General features: G+C 54.9%; 1 protein-coding gene across 1 annotated transcript in view; it reads left to right on the top strand.

Annotated features, from left to right (window-relative positions):
- SEMA4F (ssemaphorin 4F) overlaps positions 1-21,563 on the top strand; it is a 268,518-nt gene that overhangs the window by 123,063 nt on the left and 123,892 nt on the right. The window contains exons 3-5 of the mRNA XM_078678828.1: positions 1,107-1,258; positions 1,632-1,691; positions 8,126-8,224. Coding sequence (XP_078534954.1) covers positions 1,107-1,258; positions 1,632-1,691; positions 8,126-8,224 — 311 coding nt within the window. The remainder of the gene's footprint in view (positions 1-1,106; positions 1,259-1,631; positions 1,692-8,125; positions 8,225-21,563) is intronic.

Here is a 21,563-nt window from a genome sequence, read left to right as displayed (position 1 = left end):
GGATGAGTTCTTCTCGGTGTCTCTCGACTCCAGGATACAACTGCCTTCCTGTTCTGGGGCTGCCTCAGTTATAGGTCTGGCGCTCTTTGATGTCCGGACCCTCGCTCTTGGAGGTCGGGAGGTCCGGGATGAGGGAGTCCAGACACCCAGCAGGGGGGTGGAGCCAGCGCCCGGGGAGGCTGGGGGTGATCGGCACCTGGCGGGAGAGAGCCATCGACACTTCTTACTCCCATTGACCTGCCAATTGGTCCGTTCACCTCCTGGGTGGATGGTGGTGCCGGGATGTCGGGGCCTGGCCAGGCCCGGGGTTGGGGTCGAGCTGAGGCCACGCGGCCTCGTGGCGCAGTGTCCAAGATGGCGGCTGGCCCGGGCAAGGGTGCTGACGGTGGCCCAGGCCAGGGACACAGGGATTCCCGGGAGCAGACGTCCCATGGGGGACGGGTTGCGGGTTGCTTCTGCGGGTAGCACCTGGAGGGCCGGTACCAGGGCCCTGTCATGCGGGGAGGGAGCGAGCCCTTCATGGGGCCTGTCCAACAGTGCCTCTACCCGAGTGTGCGTAAAAGGCCTGTACTCGTGCATCTATATTGTGAAAGTTCTAAGTGCCTCTACCCGAGTGTGCGTAAGGCCTGTACTCCTGCATCTATAGTGTGAAAGTTCTAGGCGCCTCTACCCCGAGTGTGCGTAAAAGGCCTGTACTCATGCATCTATATTGTGAACGTTCTAGACGCCTCTACCACATGTGTGTGTAAGAGCCTGTACTCATGCATCTATATTGTGAAAGTTCTAGGCGCCTCTACCCCGAGTGTGCGTAAAAGGCCTGTACTCATGCATCTATATTGTGAACGTTCTAAGACGCCTCTACCACATGTGTGTGTAAGAGCCTGTACTCATGCATCTATATTGTGAAAGTTCTAGACGCCTCTACCCCGAGTGTGCGTAAAAGGCCTGTACTCATGCATCTATATTGTGAAAGTTCTAGGCGCCTCTACCCCGAGTGTGCGTAAAAGGCCTGTACTCATGCATCTATATTGTGAAAGTTCTAGGCGCCTCTACCCCGAGTGTGCGTAAGGACCTGTACTCATGCGTGTTGTTTGTTCTCCTTGCAGAGGTAGAGCAGCGGGTACAGAGGTTCTCCGCTAAGGGCGTCTCCAACTACAGCGTCTTCCTGGTAGACAATGCCTCGCGAACGCTCTACGTCGGCGCCAAGGATGCCATTGTAGCGCTGTCTGTAGACTCCGTGGCGCTTGAAAAGAAGACGGTGAGTGTGGGTGCAGGTGGGGTCCTGGTCGGCCTGGGCTGGTGGTGAGATGAAATGGGGGACATCGGGGTCAGTGATGATGGTAGGGGTGTTCCACTGCACCCTACAGCAGAGTACCACAGCGATCAGTGAGTCTGTAGTTGCTCCACACTGTAGTGCCTGATTCAGTCTCTTTGCCCTGAAGAAGGTCAGTGTTGGAGATACATTTGGCCGAAACACATATCACCAATAACAGGAGCGTTAGCACAGTATTTGCTGGGTCTGCCGCACAGCACCCTTGCCGCCACCAGGAGGGTGGAGTTCACGACACTTCCGCCCTACATTGTATGTGAAGATGCTGTGGTAAATTGCACTAATGTCTGCTCTGTTGCAGATCCCATGGGAGGTGACGAAGGATCTGCAGACGTCCTGTAGGAAGAAGGGGAAGGAAGCGGTAGGTGGTCTCTGCTCTCTTCACCCCTCCCCCCTCGTGTTCTATCCCCCTCCAAACCTCCCTCATCTGACCTGCTCTCTTCCTTCTTTTTATAGCTTTATAAACATGCTTCTACCCCCTCTTCTCTCGTACTGCCCCCTCAACCCTACTCGTGTCCCCTCATCTCTCACCCTGCCCCATCGCTGCTATTCCCTCTCCTCCCTTACTCCTGCCCCTTCATCTCCTAAGCTGCTTGGTCTTTCCTTGTTCTGCCCCTTTTTCTTATCCTGCCCACTTGCCCCTACTCCTGCTTCCTCCTCTCTCGTTCTATCCGCTCCTCTCTCGTTCTACCCGCTCCTCTCGTACTACCCGCTCCTCTCACATTCTACCTACTCCTCTCTCGTTCTACCCGCTCCTCTCTTGTTCTACCCACCCCTCTCTCGTTCTAGCCGCTCCTCTCTCGTTCTAGCCGCTCCTCTCTCGTTCTAGCCGCTCCTCTCTCGTTCTACCCGCTCCTCTCTCGTTCTACCCGCTCCTCTCTCGTTCTACCCGCTCCTCTCTCGTTCTACCCGCTCCTCTCTCGTTCTACCCGCTCCTCTCTCGTTCTACCTGCTCCTCTCTCGTTCTACCTGCTCCTCTCTCGTTCTACCTGCTCCTCTTATTCTACCCGCTCCTCTCTTGTTCTACCCACCCCTCTCTCGTTCTAGCCGCTCCTCTCTCGTTCTAGCCGCTCCTCTCTCGTTCTAGCCGCTCCTCTCTCGTTCTACCTGCCTCTCTCGTTCTACCTGCCTCTCTCGTTCTACCTGCTCCTCTCTCGTTCTACCTGCTCCTCTCTCGTTCTACCCGCTCCTCTCTCGTTCTACCCGCTCCTCTCTCGTTCTACCCGCTCCTCTCTCGTTCTACCCGCTCCTCTCTCGTTCTACCCGCTCCTCTCTCGTTCTACCTGCTCCTCTCTCGTTCTACCTGCTCCTCTCTCGTTCTACCTGCTCCTCTCTCGTTCTACCCGCTCCTCTCTCGTTCTACCCGCTCCTCTCTCGTTCTACCCGCTCCTCTCTCGTTCTACCCGCTCCTCTCTCGTTCTACCCGCTCCTCTCTCGTTCTACCTGCTCCTCTCTCGTTCTACCCGCTCCTCTCTCGTTCTACCCGCTCCTCTCTCGTTCTAGCCGCTTTTCTCTCGTTCTACCCGCTCCTCTCGTTCTACCCACTACCCGCTCCTCTCATTCTACCTACTCCTCTCTCGTTCTACCCGCTCCTCTCGTTCTACCCGCTCCTCTCGTTCTACCCGCTCCTCTCTCGTTCTACCCGCTCCTCTCTCGTTCTACCCGCTCCTCTCTCGTTCTACCCGCTCCTCTCTCGTTCTACCCGCTCCTCTCTCGTTCTACCCGCTCCTCTCTCGTTCTACCCGCTCCTCTCTCATTCTACCCGCTCCTCTCTTGTTCTAGCCGCTCCTCTCTCGTTCTAGCCGCTCCTCTCTCGTTCTAGCCGCTCCTCTCTCGTTCTACCTGCCTCTCTCGTTCTACCTGCTCCTCTCTCGTTCTACCCGCTCCTCTCTCGTTCTACCCGCTCCTCTCTCGTTCTACCCGCTCCTCTCTCGTTCTACCCGCTCCTCTCTCGTTCTACCTGCTCCTCTCTCGTTCTACCTGCTCCTCTCGCGTTCTACCCGCTCCTCTCTCGTTCTACCCGCTCCTCTCTCGTTCTACCCGCTCCTCTCTCGTTCTACCCGCTCCTCTCTCGTTCTACCCGCTCCTCTCTCGTTCTACCCGCTCCTCTCTCGTTCTACCCGCTCCTCTCTCGTTCTACCCGCTCCTCTCTCGTTCTACCCGCTCCTCTCTCGTTCTACCCGCTCCTCTCTCGTTCTACCCGCTCCTCTCTCGTTCTACCTGCTCCTCTTATTCTACCCGCTCCTCTTGTTCTACCCACCCCTCTCTCGTTCTAGCCGCTCTTCTCTCGTTCTACCCACTACCCGCTCCTCTCATTCTACCTACTCCTCTCTCGTTCTACCCGCTCCTCTCTCGTTCTACCTGCTCCTCTTATTCTACCCGCTCCTCTTATTCTACCCGCTCCTCTCTTGTTCTACCCACCCCTCTCTCGTTCTAGCCGCTCCTCTCTCGTTCTAGCCGCTCCTCTCTCGTTCTAGCCGCTCCTCTCTCGTTCTAGCCGCTCCTCTCTCGTTCTAGCCGCTCCTCTCTCGTTCTAGCCGCTCCTCTCTCGTTCTAGCCGCTCCTCTCTCGTTCTAGCTGCTCCTCTCTCGTTCTAGCCGCTCCTCTCTCGTTCTAGCCGCTCCTCTCTCGTTCTAGCCGCTCCTCTCTCGTTCTAGCCGCTCCTCTCTCGTTCTACCCGCTTTTCTCTCCTTCTACCCGCTCCTCTTGTTCTACCCACTAACCGCTCCTCTCATTCTACCTACTGCTCTCTCGTTCTACCCGCTCCTCTCGTTCTACCCGCTCCTCTCGTTCTACCCGCTCCTCTCGTTCTACCCGCTCCTCTCGTTCTACCCGCTCCTCTCGTTCTACCCGCTCCTCTCGTTCTACCCGCTCCTCTCTCGTTCTACCCACTACCCGCTCCTCTCTCGTTCTACCCGCTCCTCTCTCGTTCTACCCACCCCTCTCTCGTTCTAGCCGCTCCTCTCTCGTTCTACCCACTCATCTGTCGTCCGGCTCCTTCATCTCATGTTCTGCCTGCTCACCTCAGGTGCTCAGAGGGAAGCAGAGCCAATGAGATGAATCTTGCTGCCCCTTTCTGAGGGATTTACACCTACCCATACCTGCTCCTACACATACTTCCCCTATGCCAACTCCTACCCTTACCTGCCACTAACCCTACCTGCTACTAGTTCCATTATCAGCCTTTTACCTGTTTATCCCCTGTTTCCATTCAGAATCCGTCCCACAGCTCAGTTGGCCGTGAATGCTCTCCAGCCCCCCCTAATCTGTTGGAGGGCTCCTGTCTCTCTTTACCTGTTGGAGGGTTCCTGTCTTTCTTTACCTGTTGGAGGGTCTGCTCTCCAGTTCTCCTCTCCTGAAGGGCTGTGTGGGTTTTAATTTCCTTCTCTTGAACAGTGATGTGGCCTCCAGTTTCCCTCGGTTGATGGGATCCTGTTTGTTTGATAATGTTGTGAGCTGAACAGTATGATCCCCAGTCTCCCCAATTATGGGTCTCTAGGCTCTGGCACCCCTCCTTTGAAAGGGGTGTGTGGGCTGCTTGACCCCCCCCCTCATCTGAACGGGGTGTGGGTGGCTCCACTCCCACTGATCTGAAGGGGGTGTGTGGTCTGTTCCACTCCCCCTCATCTGAAGGGGGTGTGTGGTCTGTTCCACTCCCCCTCATCTGAAGGGGGTGTGTGGGCGGCTCCACTCTGCTTCATTTGAAGGGGGTGTGTGGGCGGCTCCACTCCCCCTCCTTTGAACGGGATGTGTGGGCGGCTCCACTCCCCCTCATCTGAAGGGGGTGTGTGGGCTGTTCCACTCCTCCTCATCTGAAGGGGGTGTGTGGGCGGCTCCACTCTGCTTCATTTGAAGGGGGTGTGTGGGCGGCTCCACTCCCCCTCCTTTGAACGGGATGTGTGGGCGGCTCCACTCCCCCTCATCTGAAAGGGGTGTGTGGGTGGCTCCACTCCCCCTCATCTGAAGGGGGTGTGTGGGCGGCTCCACTCCCCCTCATCTGAAGGGGGTGTGTGGGCGGCTCCACTCCCCCTCATCTGAAGGGGGTGTGTGGGCTGCTCCACTCCCCCTCATCTGAAGGGGGTGTGTGGGCTGCTTGACCCCCCCCCCTCATCTGAACGGGGTGTGGGTGGCTCCACTCCCCCTCATCTGAAGGGGGTGTGTGGTCTGTTCCACTCCCCCTCATCTGAAGGGGGTGTGTGGTATGTTCCACTCCCCCTCATCTGAAGGGGGTGTGTGGGCGGCTCCACTCTGCTTCATTTGAAGGGGGTGTGTGGGCGGCTCCACTCCCCCTCCTTTGAACGGGATGTGTGGGCGGCTCCACTCCCCCTCATCTGAAGGGGGTGTGTGGGCTGTTCCACTCCCCCTCATCTGAAGGGGGTGTGTGGGCGGCTCCACTCTGCTTCATTTGAAGGGGGTGTGTGGGCGGCTCCACTCCCCCTCCTTTGAACGGGATGTGTGGGTGGCTCCACTCCCCCTCATCTGAAAGGGGTGTGTGGGTGGCTCCACTCCCCCTCATCTGAAGGGGGTGTGTGGGCGGCTCCACTCCCCCTCATCTGAAGGGGGTGTGTGGGCTGCTCCACTCCCCCTCATCTGAAGGGGGTGTGTGGGCTGCTCCACTCCCCCTCATCTGAAGGGGGTGTGTGGGCTGCTCCACTCCCCCTCATCTGAAGGGGGTGTGTGGGCTGCTTGACCCCCCCCCTCATCTGAACGGGGTGTGGGTGGCTCCACTCCCCCTGATCTGAAGGGGGTGTTTGGTCTGTTCCACTCCCCCTCATCTGAAGGGGGTGTGTGGTCTGTTCCACTCCCCCTCATCTGAAGGGGGTGTGTGGGCGGCTCCACTCTGCTTCATTTGAAGGGGGTGTGTGGGCGGCTCCACTCCCCCTCCTTTGAACGGGATGTGTGGGCGGCTCCATTCCCCCTCATCTGAAGGGGGTGTGTGGGCTGTTCCACTCCCCCTCATCTGAAGGGGGTGTGTGGGCGGCTCCACTCTGCTTCATTTGAAGGGGGTGTGTGGGCGGCTCCACTCCCCCTCCTTTGAACGGGATGTGTGGGCGGCTCCACTCCCCCTCATCTGAAAGGGGTGTGTGGGTGGCTCCACTCCCCCTCATCTGAAGGGGGTGTGTGGGCGGCTCCACTCCCCCTCATCTGAAGGGGGTGTGTGGGCGGCTCCACTCCCCCTCATCTGAAGGGGGTGTGTGGGCTGCTCCACTCCCCCTCATCTGAAGGGGGTGTGTGGGCTGCTCCACTCCCCCTCATCTGAAGGGGGTGTGTGGGCTGCTCCACTCCCCCTCATCTGAAGGGGGTGTGTGGGCGGCTCCACTCCCCCTCATCTGAAGGGGGTGTGTGGGCTGCTCCACTCCCCCTCATCTGAAGGGGGTGTGTGGGCTGCTCCACTCCCCCTCATCTGAAGGGGGTGTATGGGAGGCTCCACTCCCCCTCATCTGAAGGGGGTGTGTGGGCTGCTTCACCCCCCCTCATCTGAAGTGGGTGTGTGGGCGGCTCCACTCCCCCTCATCTGAAGGGGATGTGTGGGCGGCTCCACTCCCCCTCATCTGAAGGGGGTGTGTGGGTGGCTCCACTCCCCCTCATCTGAACGGGGTGTGTGGGCGGCTCCACTCCCCCTTATCTGAAGGGGGTGTGTGGGCGGCTCCACTCCCCCTCTTCTGAAGGGGGTGTGTGGGCGGCTCCACTCCCCCTCATCTGAAGGGGGTGTGTGGGCGGCTCCACTCTGCCTCATTTGAAGGGGGTGTGTGGGCTGCCCCACGCCCTCATCAGGAAGGGGAGTGTGTGGGCTGCTCCACTCCCCCTCATCTGAAGGGGGTGTGTGGGCGGCTCCACTCTCCCTCTTCTGAAGGGGGTGTGTGGGCGGCTCCACTCCCCCTCATCTGAAGGGGGTGTGTGGGCGGCTCCACTCTGCCTCATTTGAAGGGGGTGTGTGGGCTGCCCCACGCCCTCATCAGGAAGGGGGGTGTGTGGGCTGCTCCACTCCCCCTCATCTGAAGGGGGTGTGTGGGCGGCTCCACTCCCCCTCTTCTGAAGGGGGTGTGTGGGCGGCTCCACTCCCCCTCATCTGAAGGGGGTGTGTGGGCGGCTCCACTCTGCCTCATTTGAAGGGGGTGTGTGGGCTGCCCCACGCCCTCATCAGGAAGGGGAGTGTGTGGGCTGCTCCACTCCCCCTCATCTGAAGGGGGTGTGTGGGCGGCTCCACTCCCCCTCTTCTGAAGGGGGTGTGTGGGCGGCTCCACTCCCCCTCATCTGAAGGAGGTGTGTGGGCGGCTCCACTCTGCCTCATTTGAAGGGGGTGTGTGGGCTGCCCCACGCCCTCATCAGGAAGGGGAGTGTGTGGGCTGCTCCACTCCCCCTCATCTGAAGGGGGTGTGTGGGCGGCTCCACTCCCCCTCATCTGAAGGGGGTGTGTGGGCGGCTCCACTCCCCCTCATCTGAAGGGGGTGTGTGGGCGGCTCCACTCTGCCTCATTTGAAGGGGGTGTGTGGGCTGCCCCACGCCCTCATCAGGAAGGGGGTGTGTGGGCTGCTCCACTCCCCCTCATCTGAAGGGGGTGTGTGGGGGGTGTGGGTGGCTCCACTCCCTCTCATCAGGAAGGGGAGTGTTTGCTCTCCTGCTCCCCTCATGCATGCCCCATTCTTCCTCACTTTGGGTGTGTGGACTGCAGTGCCCCGGACTCTCACCACTCATCTCCTCTTCGGTAGTGGCTGCTGTTTCTCTGCTTTCTTGCTGCATTTCCTTACACATGTGTAACTCACTGTCCACACGTTGTGTTTTGCCCCACTTCAGGCCGACTGTCAAAACTATATCCGGATCCTGGAATTGGTGAACCGCACTCATCTGTACACCTGTGGGACCTACGCCTTCGACCCTCAGTGTGGCTACATTGTAAGTATGACTATAGTTGCGGGAGGTGCACAACACTGGTTGTTGAAAAAGAAGTTTGTTTGTTCTGAATGTTAGGGTAGGGTGCTCCTGCAGGTAACGTATCCGACCTGTACGTTCTTGAGTATTCGTTAGTTTGTGCAAACATGCATCATGAATGCATCCCTGATGTGGGCACACCTTGGGTTCTTCACATAAAAGACTTCACACAGTTCTTAATGTACTTTTAGTTTTATTCCTTATTTTTTTGCATGATCTTTTTGTATATCAAGTTCATCATCACTGTATTATCCATATATCCGACATCTTCGTGCAAAGCTCCGATGCATTTCGGGCTATCATGCCCTTTCTCAAGGAGCTCTAATAAATCAAAACAAATGAAATATAGACATCACATATCTCTAATAAAAAACATATCAAAGCTTATCAAGACAGTCGATCTGATGTATAAAACATTCTCTCATGCTTAAGGTTATGAAAGTGCTTGTTGCGTGATTATGTGGTTAGGGTGTGCCGAGGGCGTGAAACATAAAAAAGTGCTCGATTTAAAGTACATACTCCGCACTTACGTGTCTGAATGTCCCAGACGTGAGGGATGAAGCTGAAAATAAACGGTAACGAAAATGGCGTTAAATCAATGCACGAGGCCTCGTGACTGTATACGGATTCAAGGGTGTAGCGGTACAAAACCGACTTACTGGGTAAACGTGAATTTTCGAACGTGCCCGGTCCGGTAAGCTTCAATTCCGCCGAGGGTTTGTTTGGGGTGTGACTCAGTGTAATATCGAGTTCGGTGATTGGGTGGTGTGACGTATTGGCGCCCCGCTGCGTGTGTAAAGATTAAAAACGGACTCGATATTAGCGGCCATGTTAGGGGAAGCTGTAGTAGTATTAACACAATCAGGTGTAGGATTACTGGCACTTATACTTGAGAGGTATATCGACATATGTGTTCACACAGATACATGTATAGGTACAAAAGAGTTTGGGTAGCATCAAAAGCGGAACCAGTGCGGTGGCTATAAGAAGCAACTAAGTTCCACTCTATCATTAAGCCCAAATGGCTTCATAGGTTGGAGACGGTAAATCCAAGATGTTTCACGTCTTAGAAGAATTGTATTATTGTCCATGCCTTCTTTTTTCTCAATTATTTCAAGTATCAAAAACTTCAATTGGGCAATACTGTGTTTTTGTTCCATAAAGTGGGTGGCTATGTTCGACTTCTCATTTTTAGTCCTGATGTTCGATTTGTGCTCATTCAGACGTACTTTTATTTTCCTTTCGGTTTTTCCCACATATATTTTGCCGCACTGGCATTTCAACATGTAGATGAGGTTAGATGAATCACATGTAGCGTTTACATTGAGCTTGGTGTTGTAACCCTTCATTGGGTGTGTTATTGAGTTTCCTTTCATTACGTTATTGCAGCTATTACAATTTAAACAGGGTCTAGTGCCCTTAGTTGTGGTGAATTCAACCGTCTCTTTCATGAGAATTTCTTTGAAGTTGCTGTTGCGTGTGTACGCAAAAATAGGTGGTGTGGTAAATACGTTGGTGAGTTCCGGTTCAGCTGCAAGGATCGGCCAGTGTTTTAGAATAATTTTTTTGTAAGTAGTGCTTAGGGTAGAAAATTTTGATACCAGCACCATTCTGGTGTCTTTGGGTTTCTCTGATTTTTTTTTTTTAGTGCCTGCTCGCGAGTAGTTTTTGATACCCTGTTCGCTGCGTCTTCTATTAGATTTTTTTGGGTATCCTCTTTCCCGGAATCTGTCACCCATTTCATTGATGCGTTGTTGTCATGTGTCTTCCCTCGAAGTGATGCGTATAGCTCTTAACATTTGTGAGTACGGTATGTGTCGTTTTAACGCACCCTGGTGGAAGCTTGAAAAATGTAAAGTGTTACGATGTGTATTCTTTCGAAATAGGTCTGTCTCAAATCCTTGGGGTGTTCTTGAAATTAGGACATCCAGGAAGCTTATTGATTTTTCGCTCATTTGCCATGTGAGCTGGATTCTGTCATCTTTTGTATTCAGGTCAGTTAGTGTTTGTTGTAAATTTTGTTGGAAGTCTTTCCAAATGAAAAACAGGTCGTCAATGTATCTGACTAATAATTTTAGGTTCCTCGACCATGTTGAGTTGCCATAAATATGTCTGTTCTCGAATTCCATCATGTATATGTTAGCGTATGTGGGCGCTGCGCAATTGCCCATGGACATCCCGGACAGCTGCAGGTACCATGTTTTGTTGTATTCAAAGTAGCTATGATATAGGGTGAACACCATGAGTTCCATTAGAAATTGTTGCATCTCCGGTTCTATTTCACTATTCAAAATTGCCTTTTCAATAGCGTCTATCCCCCCACCATGAGGGATAGACGTTTACAGAGATTTTACGTCAGCAGTACATAAGATTAGATGTTCGTTAGGTTCCACTGGAACTTCTGTAAGTCTTAACAAAAATTCTGTGGTGTCTTTCACGTAACTTTGCATACGTTTCACAAGTGGCTGAAGGTATCGATCAAGGAATTTACCTACAGGTTCATGTAGGGAACCCCTGGTGGATACTATTGGTCTAAAAGGCGGATCCTCTATGCTTTTGTGAATTTTTGGTGACATGTTTATGCTTGGACTTCTGGGATGTTCAAAAAGAAGATACTTTTTGGTCCTTTTGTCTATTATTCCTGAATCTTGTGCTTTTCTGACTAAGTCACCAAGTATTGTTGTGTATTGGGTGGTGGGGTTCCCTTCCAATTTCATATACGTCGCAGCGTCTGAAATGTGTTCTTGAATTTTCAGTTCATACATCTTAGTGTTTAGGACTACCAAAGCCCTGCCCTTGTCGGCTTTAATGCATTTAATTTGCTTGTTGTTGGTTATTTTCTTTAATGTATCCCGATCTTTTTGAGTCGTGTTTTTAGTGACTTTTTTCTATAGTTGATTTTCATCAGGTCCTGTTTGACTAATGTTTCTAACAAATCAATACATTTGTGGCTGCTTGGTAAGAGCTTGATGGGCGTAAGCCCTTTGGTAAATCTGTTTTTTCCTGGATTGTAGGTGGTAAAACATTTTCAAAGAAATGGCGTAGTCGGAGCTTGCGAGTGAATTTAAATCTGCTTGTTTCCAATTCTAATAGGTTTGTTTGGGTGGTTGGTATGAAAGATGTGCCTTTTTCTAGTAGTTTCATTTCATATGCTTCTAATGGAGTGTCCGAAATATTGATAACTAGGTGTTCCTCTTTTTTGTATCCTTCTTTTGGATTGTACGTCTTGTATTGGGAGGACCCTTCTCTTTTACCCCTCCTGGGTCTCCTCTGTCGTCTGGGCCTGCCTCTAAAAAAGGTTCTGATGTAGAAGGACTGCTCTCCTGTGTAGTGTTTTTAGTTTTAGATCCGTCCGGTTTTTGGGATGTTGTCATAGATATGTTAGGTCGTCCTGGTTGTAGTCGGCTTGATGACTCCCTGCCGGAAGATGAAGTGTCTGTTTGTTGGCTACACGGTTTATTCCTACGTCTGTGGGCGTACACCTCTGCCCAGGTGTATACTTCGCCTAGTTTGTAATCCAGCTTCCCCTAACCTGGCCGCTAATATTGAGTCCGTTTTTAATCTTTACACACGCAGCGGGGCGCCAATACGTCACACCACCCAATCACCGAACACGATATTACACTGAGTCACACCCCAAACAAACCCGGAATTGAAGCTTACCGGACCGGGCACGTTCGAAAATTCACGTTTACCCAGTAAGTCGGTTTTGTACCGCTACACCCTTGAATCCGTATACAGTCACGAGGCCTCGTGCATTGATTTAACGCCATTTTCGTTACCGTTTATTTTCAGCTTCATCCCTCACGTCTGGGACATTCAGACACGTAAGTGCTGAGTATTTATTTTAAATCGAGCACGTTTTTATGTTTCACGCCCTCGGCACACCCTAACCACATAATCACGCAACAAGCACTTTCATAACCTTAAGCATGAGAGAATGTTTTATACATCAGATCGACTGTCTTGATAAGCTTTGATATGTTTTTTATTAGAGATATGTGATGTCTATATTTCATTTGTTTTGATTTATTAGAGCTCCTTGAGAAAGGGCATGATAGCCCGAAATGCATCGGAGCTTTGCACGAAGATGTCGGATATATGGATAATACAGTGATGATGAACTTGATATACAAAAAGATCATGCAAAAAAATAAGGAATACAACTAAAAGTACATTAAGAACTGTGTGAAGTCTTTTATGTGAAGAACCCAAGGTGTGCCCACATCAGGGATGCATTCATGATGCATGTTTGCACAAACTAACGAATACATTGTAAGTATGACCATCCTGCCTGATGGGCATCTTTCAAGTATCATATGTCGACATATATGTGGATGTACGTGTTCGACCCTTAGTGCAGCTTTATTGTAAGTATGACCCGGGTGCCTGACGGGCATCTTTCAGTGTATCATGTGTTGTATATATTGGGGACGTACGCTTCGATCCCTGGTGTGGCTCATGGGATATACGTCTTTGATCCCTGGTGTGGCTCTTTGGATATAAGTCTTTGATCCCTGGTGTGGCTCTTTGGATATGTCTTCGATCCCTGGTGTTCCTCTTTGGATATATGTCTTCGATCCCTGGTGTGGCTCTTGGGATAGAAGTCTTCGATTCCTGGTGTGGCTCATGGGATATACATCTTCGATCCCTGGTGTGGCTCTTGGGATAGAAGTCTTCGATCCCTGGTGTGGCTCTTGGGATAGAAGCATTCGATCCCTGGTGTGGCTCTCAGGATAGAAGTCTTTGATCCCTGGTCTGGCTCTTGGGATCTGCGTTTTCGATCCCTGGTGTGGCTCTTGGGATAGAAGTCTTCGATCCCTGGTGTGGCTCTTAGGATAGAAGTCTTCGATCCCTGGTGTGGCTCTTGGGATAGAAGTCTTTGATCCCTGGTGTGGCTCTTGGGTAGAAGTCTTCGATCCCTGGTGTGCCTCTTGGGATAGATGTCTTTGATCCCTGGTGTGGCTCTTGGGATAGAAGTGTTCGATCCCTGGTGAGGCTCTTGGGATAGAAGTCTTCGATCCCTAGTGTGGCTATAGAAGTCTTCGATCCCTGGTGTGGCTCTTGGGATAGAAGTGTTCGATCCCTGGTGAGGCTCTTAGGATAGAAGTCTTCGATCCCTAGTGTGGCTCTTGGGATAGAAGTCTTTGATCCCTGGTCTGGCTCTTAGGATAGAAGTCTTCGATCCCTGGTGTGGCTCTTGAGATAGAAGTCTTCGATCCCTAGTGTGGCTCTTAGGATAGAAGTCTTTGATCCCTGGTGTGGCTCTTAGGATAGAAGTCTTTGATCCCTGGTGTGGCTCTTGGGATAGAAGTCTTTGATCCCTGGTGTGGCTCTTGGGATAGAAGTCTTTGATCCCTGATGTGGCTCTTAGGATAGAAGTCTTTGATCCCTGGTGTGGCTCTTAGGATAGAAGTCTTTGATCCCTGGTGTGGCTCTTGGGATAGAAGTCTTTGATCCCTGGTGTGGCTCTTGGGATAGAAGTCTTCGATCCCTAGTGTGGCTCTTGGGATAGAAGTCTTCGATCCCGGGTGTGGCTCTTAGAAGTCTTTGATCCCTTCTGCGCCCCTCATCGATGTGCGAGTGCCCCCAAGGCCACACTTGGTCTTTATAGCGAAGGGACACAAGCCTTTGGTGTGCATGTCTAATCGCCGGGCCTCTCTTCCACTGATGCAGAAAGCTATGTGGAGCTGCCTTGGGTCAAGGAACACAACCCCTTGTAGTAAGTGGTAACCTGGGCAAACCCAAAATGGCACATCGAGCGACAAACAAACCACACCAAACTGGAGCAGCAGCCCACGGTACCAGAGGGGTCTAAAAGTTAAACCTTGAGAATAACAACAGCCTAAATGGAGAAACTAGACTGAATAGGGAGTGTTGTGATTGATAGCAGAGAAGCCGTACAACTCAAGATGGACACAGTACTCTGGAGCTGGGCATTTGCTCTGCGGATCTGTCAGGCTAGTCAAACAGTTACCAATGCAAAATCAACACTACCAGCACTCTGCGCAGCTGTCCTAGCACTGCCTGAGGACACCTAGAAACTTCAGTAGAACGTCACCGTGCTTGAAAACAGGACAGAGGATTTATTTTTATTTATTTATTTTAAGAGTTTTGTATAGCGCGAACATGACCCTTGGGTATCAGAGCGCTTCACATTACATGAGGTAGTTAGTCACGCATTGTTGTAGTAACTTTCACAATATTATGAGGTAGGTACATATACGCCAATAGAGTGAAAATATCAATACAAATTTCTACAAAGAATATATACTTAGAGTATGACATAGGTTTAGTATATAGCAAAATATAATGTGTAACAGAATCGATCGATCCTAAGTGTCTATTTCCTGTGTATGTTTCAGTTCCAGTCTTTGAACATGAATTCTGTCGTCCCGCGCCTCGTCTATGGAAGGAACTTACTCATTAGGAAGATCTTAGTTTCCCTCTTAAAGGATGCTGTGTCTTCAATCTTTCTAATGTTTGGATGAAGTGAATTCCAGATCCTAGGGGCTGCTCCTGAGAAAGCTCTGTCGTAAGTTTTCTTCTTCCGGAAGATGGCTGGTCTCAACACCAGCTCCTTTGCACTCCTGGCCGGTTTGTTCCCTCCAGATAGTTTAATTTTCTGAGCAAGGTAGCTGGGTGTATTGTGGTGGAGCGCTTTGTGGGTTATGCATGCCATTTTTAGCTGGATTCTGGCTTCGTAGGATGGGGAAGAAAGTACATGGAGAAACAGTATTGGAATCACAGGCGTCCCTGAGAGTGTAGAGGGCAGAGCATTCAATTTACAAAACCGTTTCACAGCACAGGTTACACCCAAGGGCTATCTGTATGTTTCACAGTGGAGATGGTACACAAGGTGACGAACGGTCCTTCTAGACTGGGTGCCCCCCAAAGCTCTGCCCCTCCTAATGATGGCCTCCTGTTTCAACTGGGAAGACAACATGGCCCAAGCCATATAGAATCCAACAAAGTGCTGCTGGCCCCGGACTCCATGTCAGCTTTCCTGACCTGTGAGCATTGCTACAGGGCTAGGTGTGAAGTACCTGCTGCTGGTCTCGATAAAGCTCACATCACAGCAGGCGGATGTCGTCTCCTCATGATAAAGAAGGGTTGAGGACCTTCACCCCTCTGCTCTGCTGGAGGTGAGATGGACTTTAAGATTCACCAGTCTTTGTTGCGCGGAGTCCGGCACCCAGCTCCTCATCTTCCTCATGGGTGTGATCTATCCAACAGATTGTGAAGATGAAGGCTGAATAAACATCAGAACGTGACTCTTAGGGCTACGTCTCCAAACAACGAAGGGGACACAATGGATCGTGGCCTGGACAAAACATCTAGCGCCTACAGCAGCCGACCGCCTTTGCACACCGTGGACCCCTGCATCCACTGTAACATTCAACGCCCTGGTGCCATCCACCCTGGCCTCTGACACCCCTAGTGCCTATAGCAGCAGAAACCTTTGCACGCCTGTGGATTCTGCGTTCATTGGGATATTCAAACCCCATGGAGCCAACCAGCCTGGCCTCTCACACCCCTAGTCTGGCTTACCTTGACCTCCACCCAGCGGCGGCCGGTATGGACCAGCGGTGTGCGGGTGTATATTGTGGGGGAGGAGTGGGGTAAAAAATAAAAAAAAGAACAACAAATATTAGAACTCACCTTCTGCTCACGCCGCCAGCCGCCGCCTCTCTGCAGCTTCTTCAGTCTCCTCGTCGCAGGCCAAGCACCCGGATTCCCAGGGTCCCTAAGCCAATCACAATGCTGCAGTGCAGAATTGTGATTGGTCTGAGTGCTGGGTTTCCGCGCTCAGACGGGGACACAGCGCCTGTGCATGTTCCTCAACAGGATGTGTAATGTAGCCTGGTGGGGAGCGCGCAAAGTGCGCATGAACATTTGACCGTCCCAAGATGGCCGGTCAAACATTCATGCGCACTTTGAGTGGGCAAACCACTCCTCCCCTGGGCCCTGCTCGCTCTGGACAGCCCCTCCCTGCACCTAGGAAGGGAAATAAATTATAACAAGTTTTTTTATTATCATTTTCTTTTTCCTCTGCATGGCCTCAAAGCAGTGGGGCAACGCTCCTCCGCCCCTGCTCCCACCCCTGGCCCCGCACGTGCTCCACAGCTAGATATGGCTTCTGAGCGCTAGCCCTGGGCTGCTGCAGGGTTGTACATCCTGCACCCCCCACACTCAGATCTCTGAACCAGAGTCTCTGCTTCTTCTCCAGAACCAGTTGTCCTTACTCAAGGGTTAGAAGAACTAATCACCTAGATTTATACCTAAGAAGGAGGGAAGCCGGACCCTGGTATGACCTTTGCCCTTTACCTATATTTTCAGTCCTGGAAAATCCAGATTGGTGGCTCTGAACTTGACTCCGCCATCCACTTGCAAGCCATTCTCCCCCCCCCCCCCCCTGTCCCCCTTCCCTCCTGAAGAAACCTCTCCAGGCTGTGAGGCAGCAGCGCTGTCTTTGACAGTTCAACCTGTGCTAGATATGCAAGCTCTGCATTGTTCCTCCAGCCAGTGGTTATGTCCAGAATTGTCTTCATCTTCAGTTCTCACCTCTGTATCCAAGACATATGGTCTCCACCAGTCTTTGTTGCGCGTAGTCCGGCACCCAGCTCCTCATCTTCCTCATGGGTGTGATCTATCCAACAGATTGTGAAGATGAAGGCTGAATAAACATCAGAATCTTTAGTTCTCACCTCTGTATCCAAGACATATGGTCTCCATACATTAAATGTGTGCATATAGTCGCCTCGCCTCTGCACGTGCTCTTGATTGGCTTTCTTGTCTGTCTCATTTTCCTGCGTCTTATCGGGTGACTCTCGCCGCTATTCTTTGTTTCTCCACCTCTGACGTTTCTTCCTCCTCCTGACGTGTATCCTTCGAGTGCTTATAGTCACAAAACTACTTGTTTACTTCTAGCGTGCCATAAGAGTGTGTGTGCTCGTGCGCTGCTCCCCCTCACACACCCACTCTGCTCTTCAGGTGTTGCTCTCCCCCCCCCCTTCACACAAGCACCCTCCGCTCCTGTGGTTGCTCTCCCCCCCCCCCCTCACACAAGCACCCTCAGCTCCTGGGGTTGCTCCCCCCCTCACACAAGCACCCTCCGCTCCTGTGGTTGCTCCCCCCCCTCACACAAGCACCCTCCGCTCCTGTGGTTGCTCTCCCCCCCCCTCACACAAGCACCCTCCGCTCCTGTGGTTGCTCTCCCCCCCCCCCCCCTCACACAAGCACCCTCAGCTCCTGGGGTTGCTCCCCCCCTCACACAAGCACCCTCCGCTCCTGTGGTTGCTCCCCCCCCTCACACAAGCACCCTCCGCTCCTGTGGTTGCTCCCCCCCCTCACACAAGCACCCTCAGCTCCTGGGGTTGCTCCCCCCCCTCACACAAGCACCCTCAGCTCCTGTGGTTGCTCTCCCCCCCCCCTCACACAAGCACCCTCCGCTCCTGTGGTTGCTCCCCCCCTCTCACACAAGCACCCTCAGCTCCTGTGGTTGCTCCCCCCCCTCACACAAGCACCCTCAGCTCCTGTGGTTGCTCTCCCCCCCCCTTCACACAAGCACCCTGCGCACCTGGGGTTGCTCCCCCCCTCACACAAGCACCCTCAGCTCCTGGGGTTGCTCTCCCCCCCCCTTCATACAAGCACCCTCAGCTCCTGGGGTTGCTCTCCCCCCCCTCACACAAGCACCCTCAGCTCCTGGGGTTGCTCCCCCCCCTTCACACAAGCACCCTCAGCTCCTGGGGTTGCTCTCCCCCCCTTCACACAAGCACCATCCGCTCCTGGGGTTGCCCTCCCCCCCCCCCTTCACACAAGCACCCTCAGCTCCTGGGGTTGCCCTCCCCCCCCCCTTCACACAAGCACCCTGCGCACCTGGGGTTGCTCTCCCCCCCCCCCCCCCTCACACAAGCACCCTCAGCTCCTGGGGTTGCTCTCCCCCCCCTTCATACAAGCACCCTCAGCTCCTGGGGTTGCTCTCCCCCCCCTTCATACAAGCACCCTCAGCTCCTGGGGTTGCTCTCCCCCCCCCTTCACACAAGCACCCTCAGCTCCTGGGGTTGCTCCCCCCCCCTCACACAAGCACCCTCAGCTCCTGGGGTTGCTCCCCCCCCCTTCACACAAGCACCCTCAGCTCCTGGGGTTGCTCTCTCCCCCCCCCCCTCACACAAGCACCCTCAGCTCCTGGGGTTGCTCTCCCCCCCCCCTCACACAAGCACCCTGCGCACCTGGGGTTGCTCTCCCCCCCCCTCACACAAGCACCCTCAGCTCCTGGGGTTGCTCTCCCCCCCCCTCACACAAGCACCCTGCGCACCTGGGGTTGCTCTCCCCCCCCCCCTCACACAAGCACCCTCAGCTCCTGGGGTTGCTCTCCCCCCCCTTCATACAAGCACCCTCAGCTCCTGGGGTTGCTCTCCCCCCCTTCACACAAGCACCATCCGCTCCTGGGGTTGCTCTCTCCCCCCCCCCCTCACACAAGCACCCTCAGCTCCTGGGGTTGCTCTCCCCCCCCTCACACAAGCACCCTGCGCACCTGGGGTTGCTCTCCCCCCCCCCTCACACAAGCACCCTCAGCTCCTGGGGTTGCCCCCCCCCCCTTCATAGAAGCACCCTCAGCTCCTGGGGTTGCTCTCTTCCCCCCTCACACAAGCACCCTCAGCTCCTGGGGTTGCTCTCTCCCCCCCCTTCATACAAGCACCCTCCGCTCCTGGGGTTGCTCCCCCCCCTTCACACAAGCACCCTCCGCTCCTGGGGTTGCTCCCCCCCCTTCATACAAGCACCCTCAGCTCCTGGGGTTGCCCCCCCCCCCCCTTCATACAAGCACCCTCAGCTCCTGGGGTTGCTCCCCCCCCCTCACACAAGCACCCTCAGCTCCTGGGGTTGCTCCCCCCCCCTTCACACAAGCACCCTCAGCTCCTGGGGTTGCTCTCCCCCCCTTCACACAAGCACCCTCAGCTCCTGGGGTTGCTCTCCCCCCCTTCACACAAGCACCATCCGCTCCTGGGGTTGCTCTCTCCCCCCCCCCCTCACACAAGCACCCTCAGCTCCTGGGGTTGCTCTCCCCCCCCCCCTCACACAAGCACCCTGCGCACCTGGGGTTGCTCTCCCCCCCCCCCTCACACAAGCACCCTCAGCTCCTGGGGTTGCTCCCCCCCTTCACACAAGCACCCTCAGCTCCTGGGGTTGCTCTCCCCCCCTTCACACAAGCACCATCCGCTCCTGGGGTTGCTCTCTCCCCCCCCCCCTCACACAAGCACCCTCAGCTCCTGGGGTTGCTCTCCCCCTCACACAAGCACCCTCAGCTCCTGGGGTTGCTCTCCCCCCCCCTTCATACAAGCACCCTCAGCTCCTGGGGTTGCTCTCCCCCCCCTCACACAAGCACCCTCAGCTCCTGGGGTTGCTCCCCCCCCTTCACACAAGCACCCTCAGCTCCTGGGGTTGCTCTCCCCCCCTTCACACAAGCACCATCCGCTCCTGGGGTTGCCCTCCCCCCCCCCCTTCACACAAGCACCCTCAGCTCCTGGGGTTGCCCTCCCCCCCCCCTTCACACAAGCACCCTGCGCACCTGGGGTTGCTCTCCCCCCCCCCCCCCTCACACAAGCACCCTCAGCTCCTGGGGTTGCTCTCCCCCCCCTTCATACAAGCACCCTCAGCTCCTGGGGTTGCTCTCCCCCCCCTTCATACAAGCACCCTCAGCTCCTGGGGTTGCTCTCCCCCCCCCTTCACACAAGCACCCTCAGCTCCTGGGGTTGCTCCCCCCCCCCTCACACAAGCACCCTCAGCTCCTGGGGTTGCTCCCCCCCCCTTCACACAAGCACCCTCAGCTCCTGGGGTTGCTCTCTCCCCCCCCCCCGCACACAAGCACCCTCAGCTCCTGGGGTTGCTCTCCCCCCCCCTCACACAAGCACCCTGCGCACCTGGGGTTGCTCTCCCCCCCCCTCACACAAGCACCCTCAGCTCCTGGGGTTGCTCTCCCCCCCCCTCACACAAGCACCCTGCGCACCTGGGGTTGCTCTCCCCCCCCCCCTCACACAAGCACCCTCAGCTCCTGGGGTTGCTCTCCCCCCCCTTCATACAAGCACCCTCAGCTCCTGGGGTTGCTCTCCCCCCCTTCACACAAGCACCATCCGCTCCTGGGGTTGCTCTCTCCCCCCCCCCTCACACAAGCACCCTCAGCTCCTGGGGTTGCTCTCCCCCCCCTCACACAAGCACCCTGCGCACCTGGGGTTGCTCTCCCCCCCCCCTCACACAAGCACCCTCAGCTCCTGGGGTTGCCCCCCCCCCCTTCATAGAAGCACCCTCAGCTCCTGGGGTTGCTCTCTTCCCCCCTCACACAAGCACCCTCAGCTCCTGGGGTTGCTCTCTCCCCCCCTTCATACAAGCACCCTCCGCTCCTGGGGTTGCTCCCCCCCCTTCACACAAGCACCCTCAGCTCCTGGGGTTGCCCCCCCCTTCATACAAGCACCCTCAGCTCCTGGGGTTGCCCCCCCCCCCCTTCATACAAGCACCCTCAGCTCCTGGGGTTGCTCCCCCCCCCTCACACAAGCACCCTCAGCTCCTGGGGTTGCTCCCCCCCCCCTTCACACAAGCACCCTCAGCTCCTGGGGTTGCTCTCCCCCCCTTCACACAAGCACCATCCGCTCCTGGGGTTGCTCTCTCCCCCCCCCCCCTCACACAAGCACCCTCAGCTCCTGGGGTTGCTCTCCCCCCCCCCTCACACAAGCACCCTGCGCACCTGGGGTTGCTCTCCCCCCCCCCCCTCACACAAGCACCCTCAGCTCCTGGGGTTGCTCCCCCCCTTCACACAAGCACCCTCAGCTCCTGGGGTTGCTCTCCCCCCCCTTCACACAAGCACCATCCGCTCCTGGGGTTGCTCTCTCCCCCCCCCCCCTCACACAAGCACCCTCAGCTCCTGGGGTTGCTCTCCCCCCCCCCTCACACAAGCACCCTGCGCACCTGGGGTTGCTCTCCCCCCCCCCTCACACAAGCACCCTCAGCTCCTGGGGTTGCTCCCCCCCCCCTTCATAGAAGCACCCTCAGCTCCTGGGGTTGCTCTCTTCCCCCCTCACACAAGCACCCTCAGCTCCTGGGGTTGCTCTCCCCCCCCCCCTCACACAAGCACCCTCAGCTCCTGGGGTTGCTCTCCCCCCCCCCTCACACAAGCACCCTGCGCACCTGGGGTTGCTCTCCCCCCCCCTCACACAAGCACCCTCAGCTCCTGGGGTTGCTCCCCCCCCCCCCTTCATAGAAGCACCCTCAGCTCCTGGGGTTGCTCTCTTCCCCCCTCACACAAGCACCC

Source organism: Lissotriton helveticus, chromosome 2_2, assembly GCF_964261635.1.
Source record: "Lissotriton helveticus chromosome 2_2, aLisHel1.1, whole genome shotgun sequence".
Lineage (NCBI taxonomy): Eukaryota > Metazoa > Chordata > Amphibia > Caudata > Salamandridae > Lissotriton > Lissotriton helveticus.
The sequence above is the reverse complement of the archived record's forward strand: the minus strand, read 5'-3'. Positions and strand labels throughout refer to the sequence as shown.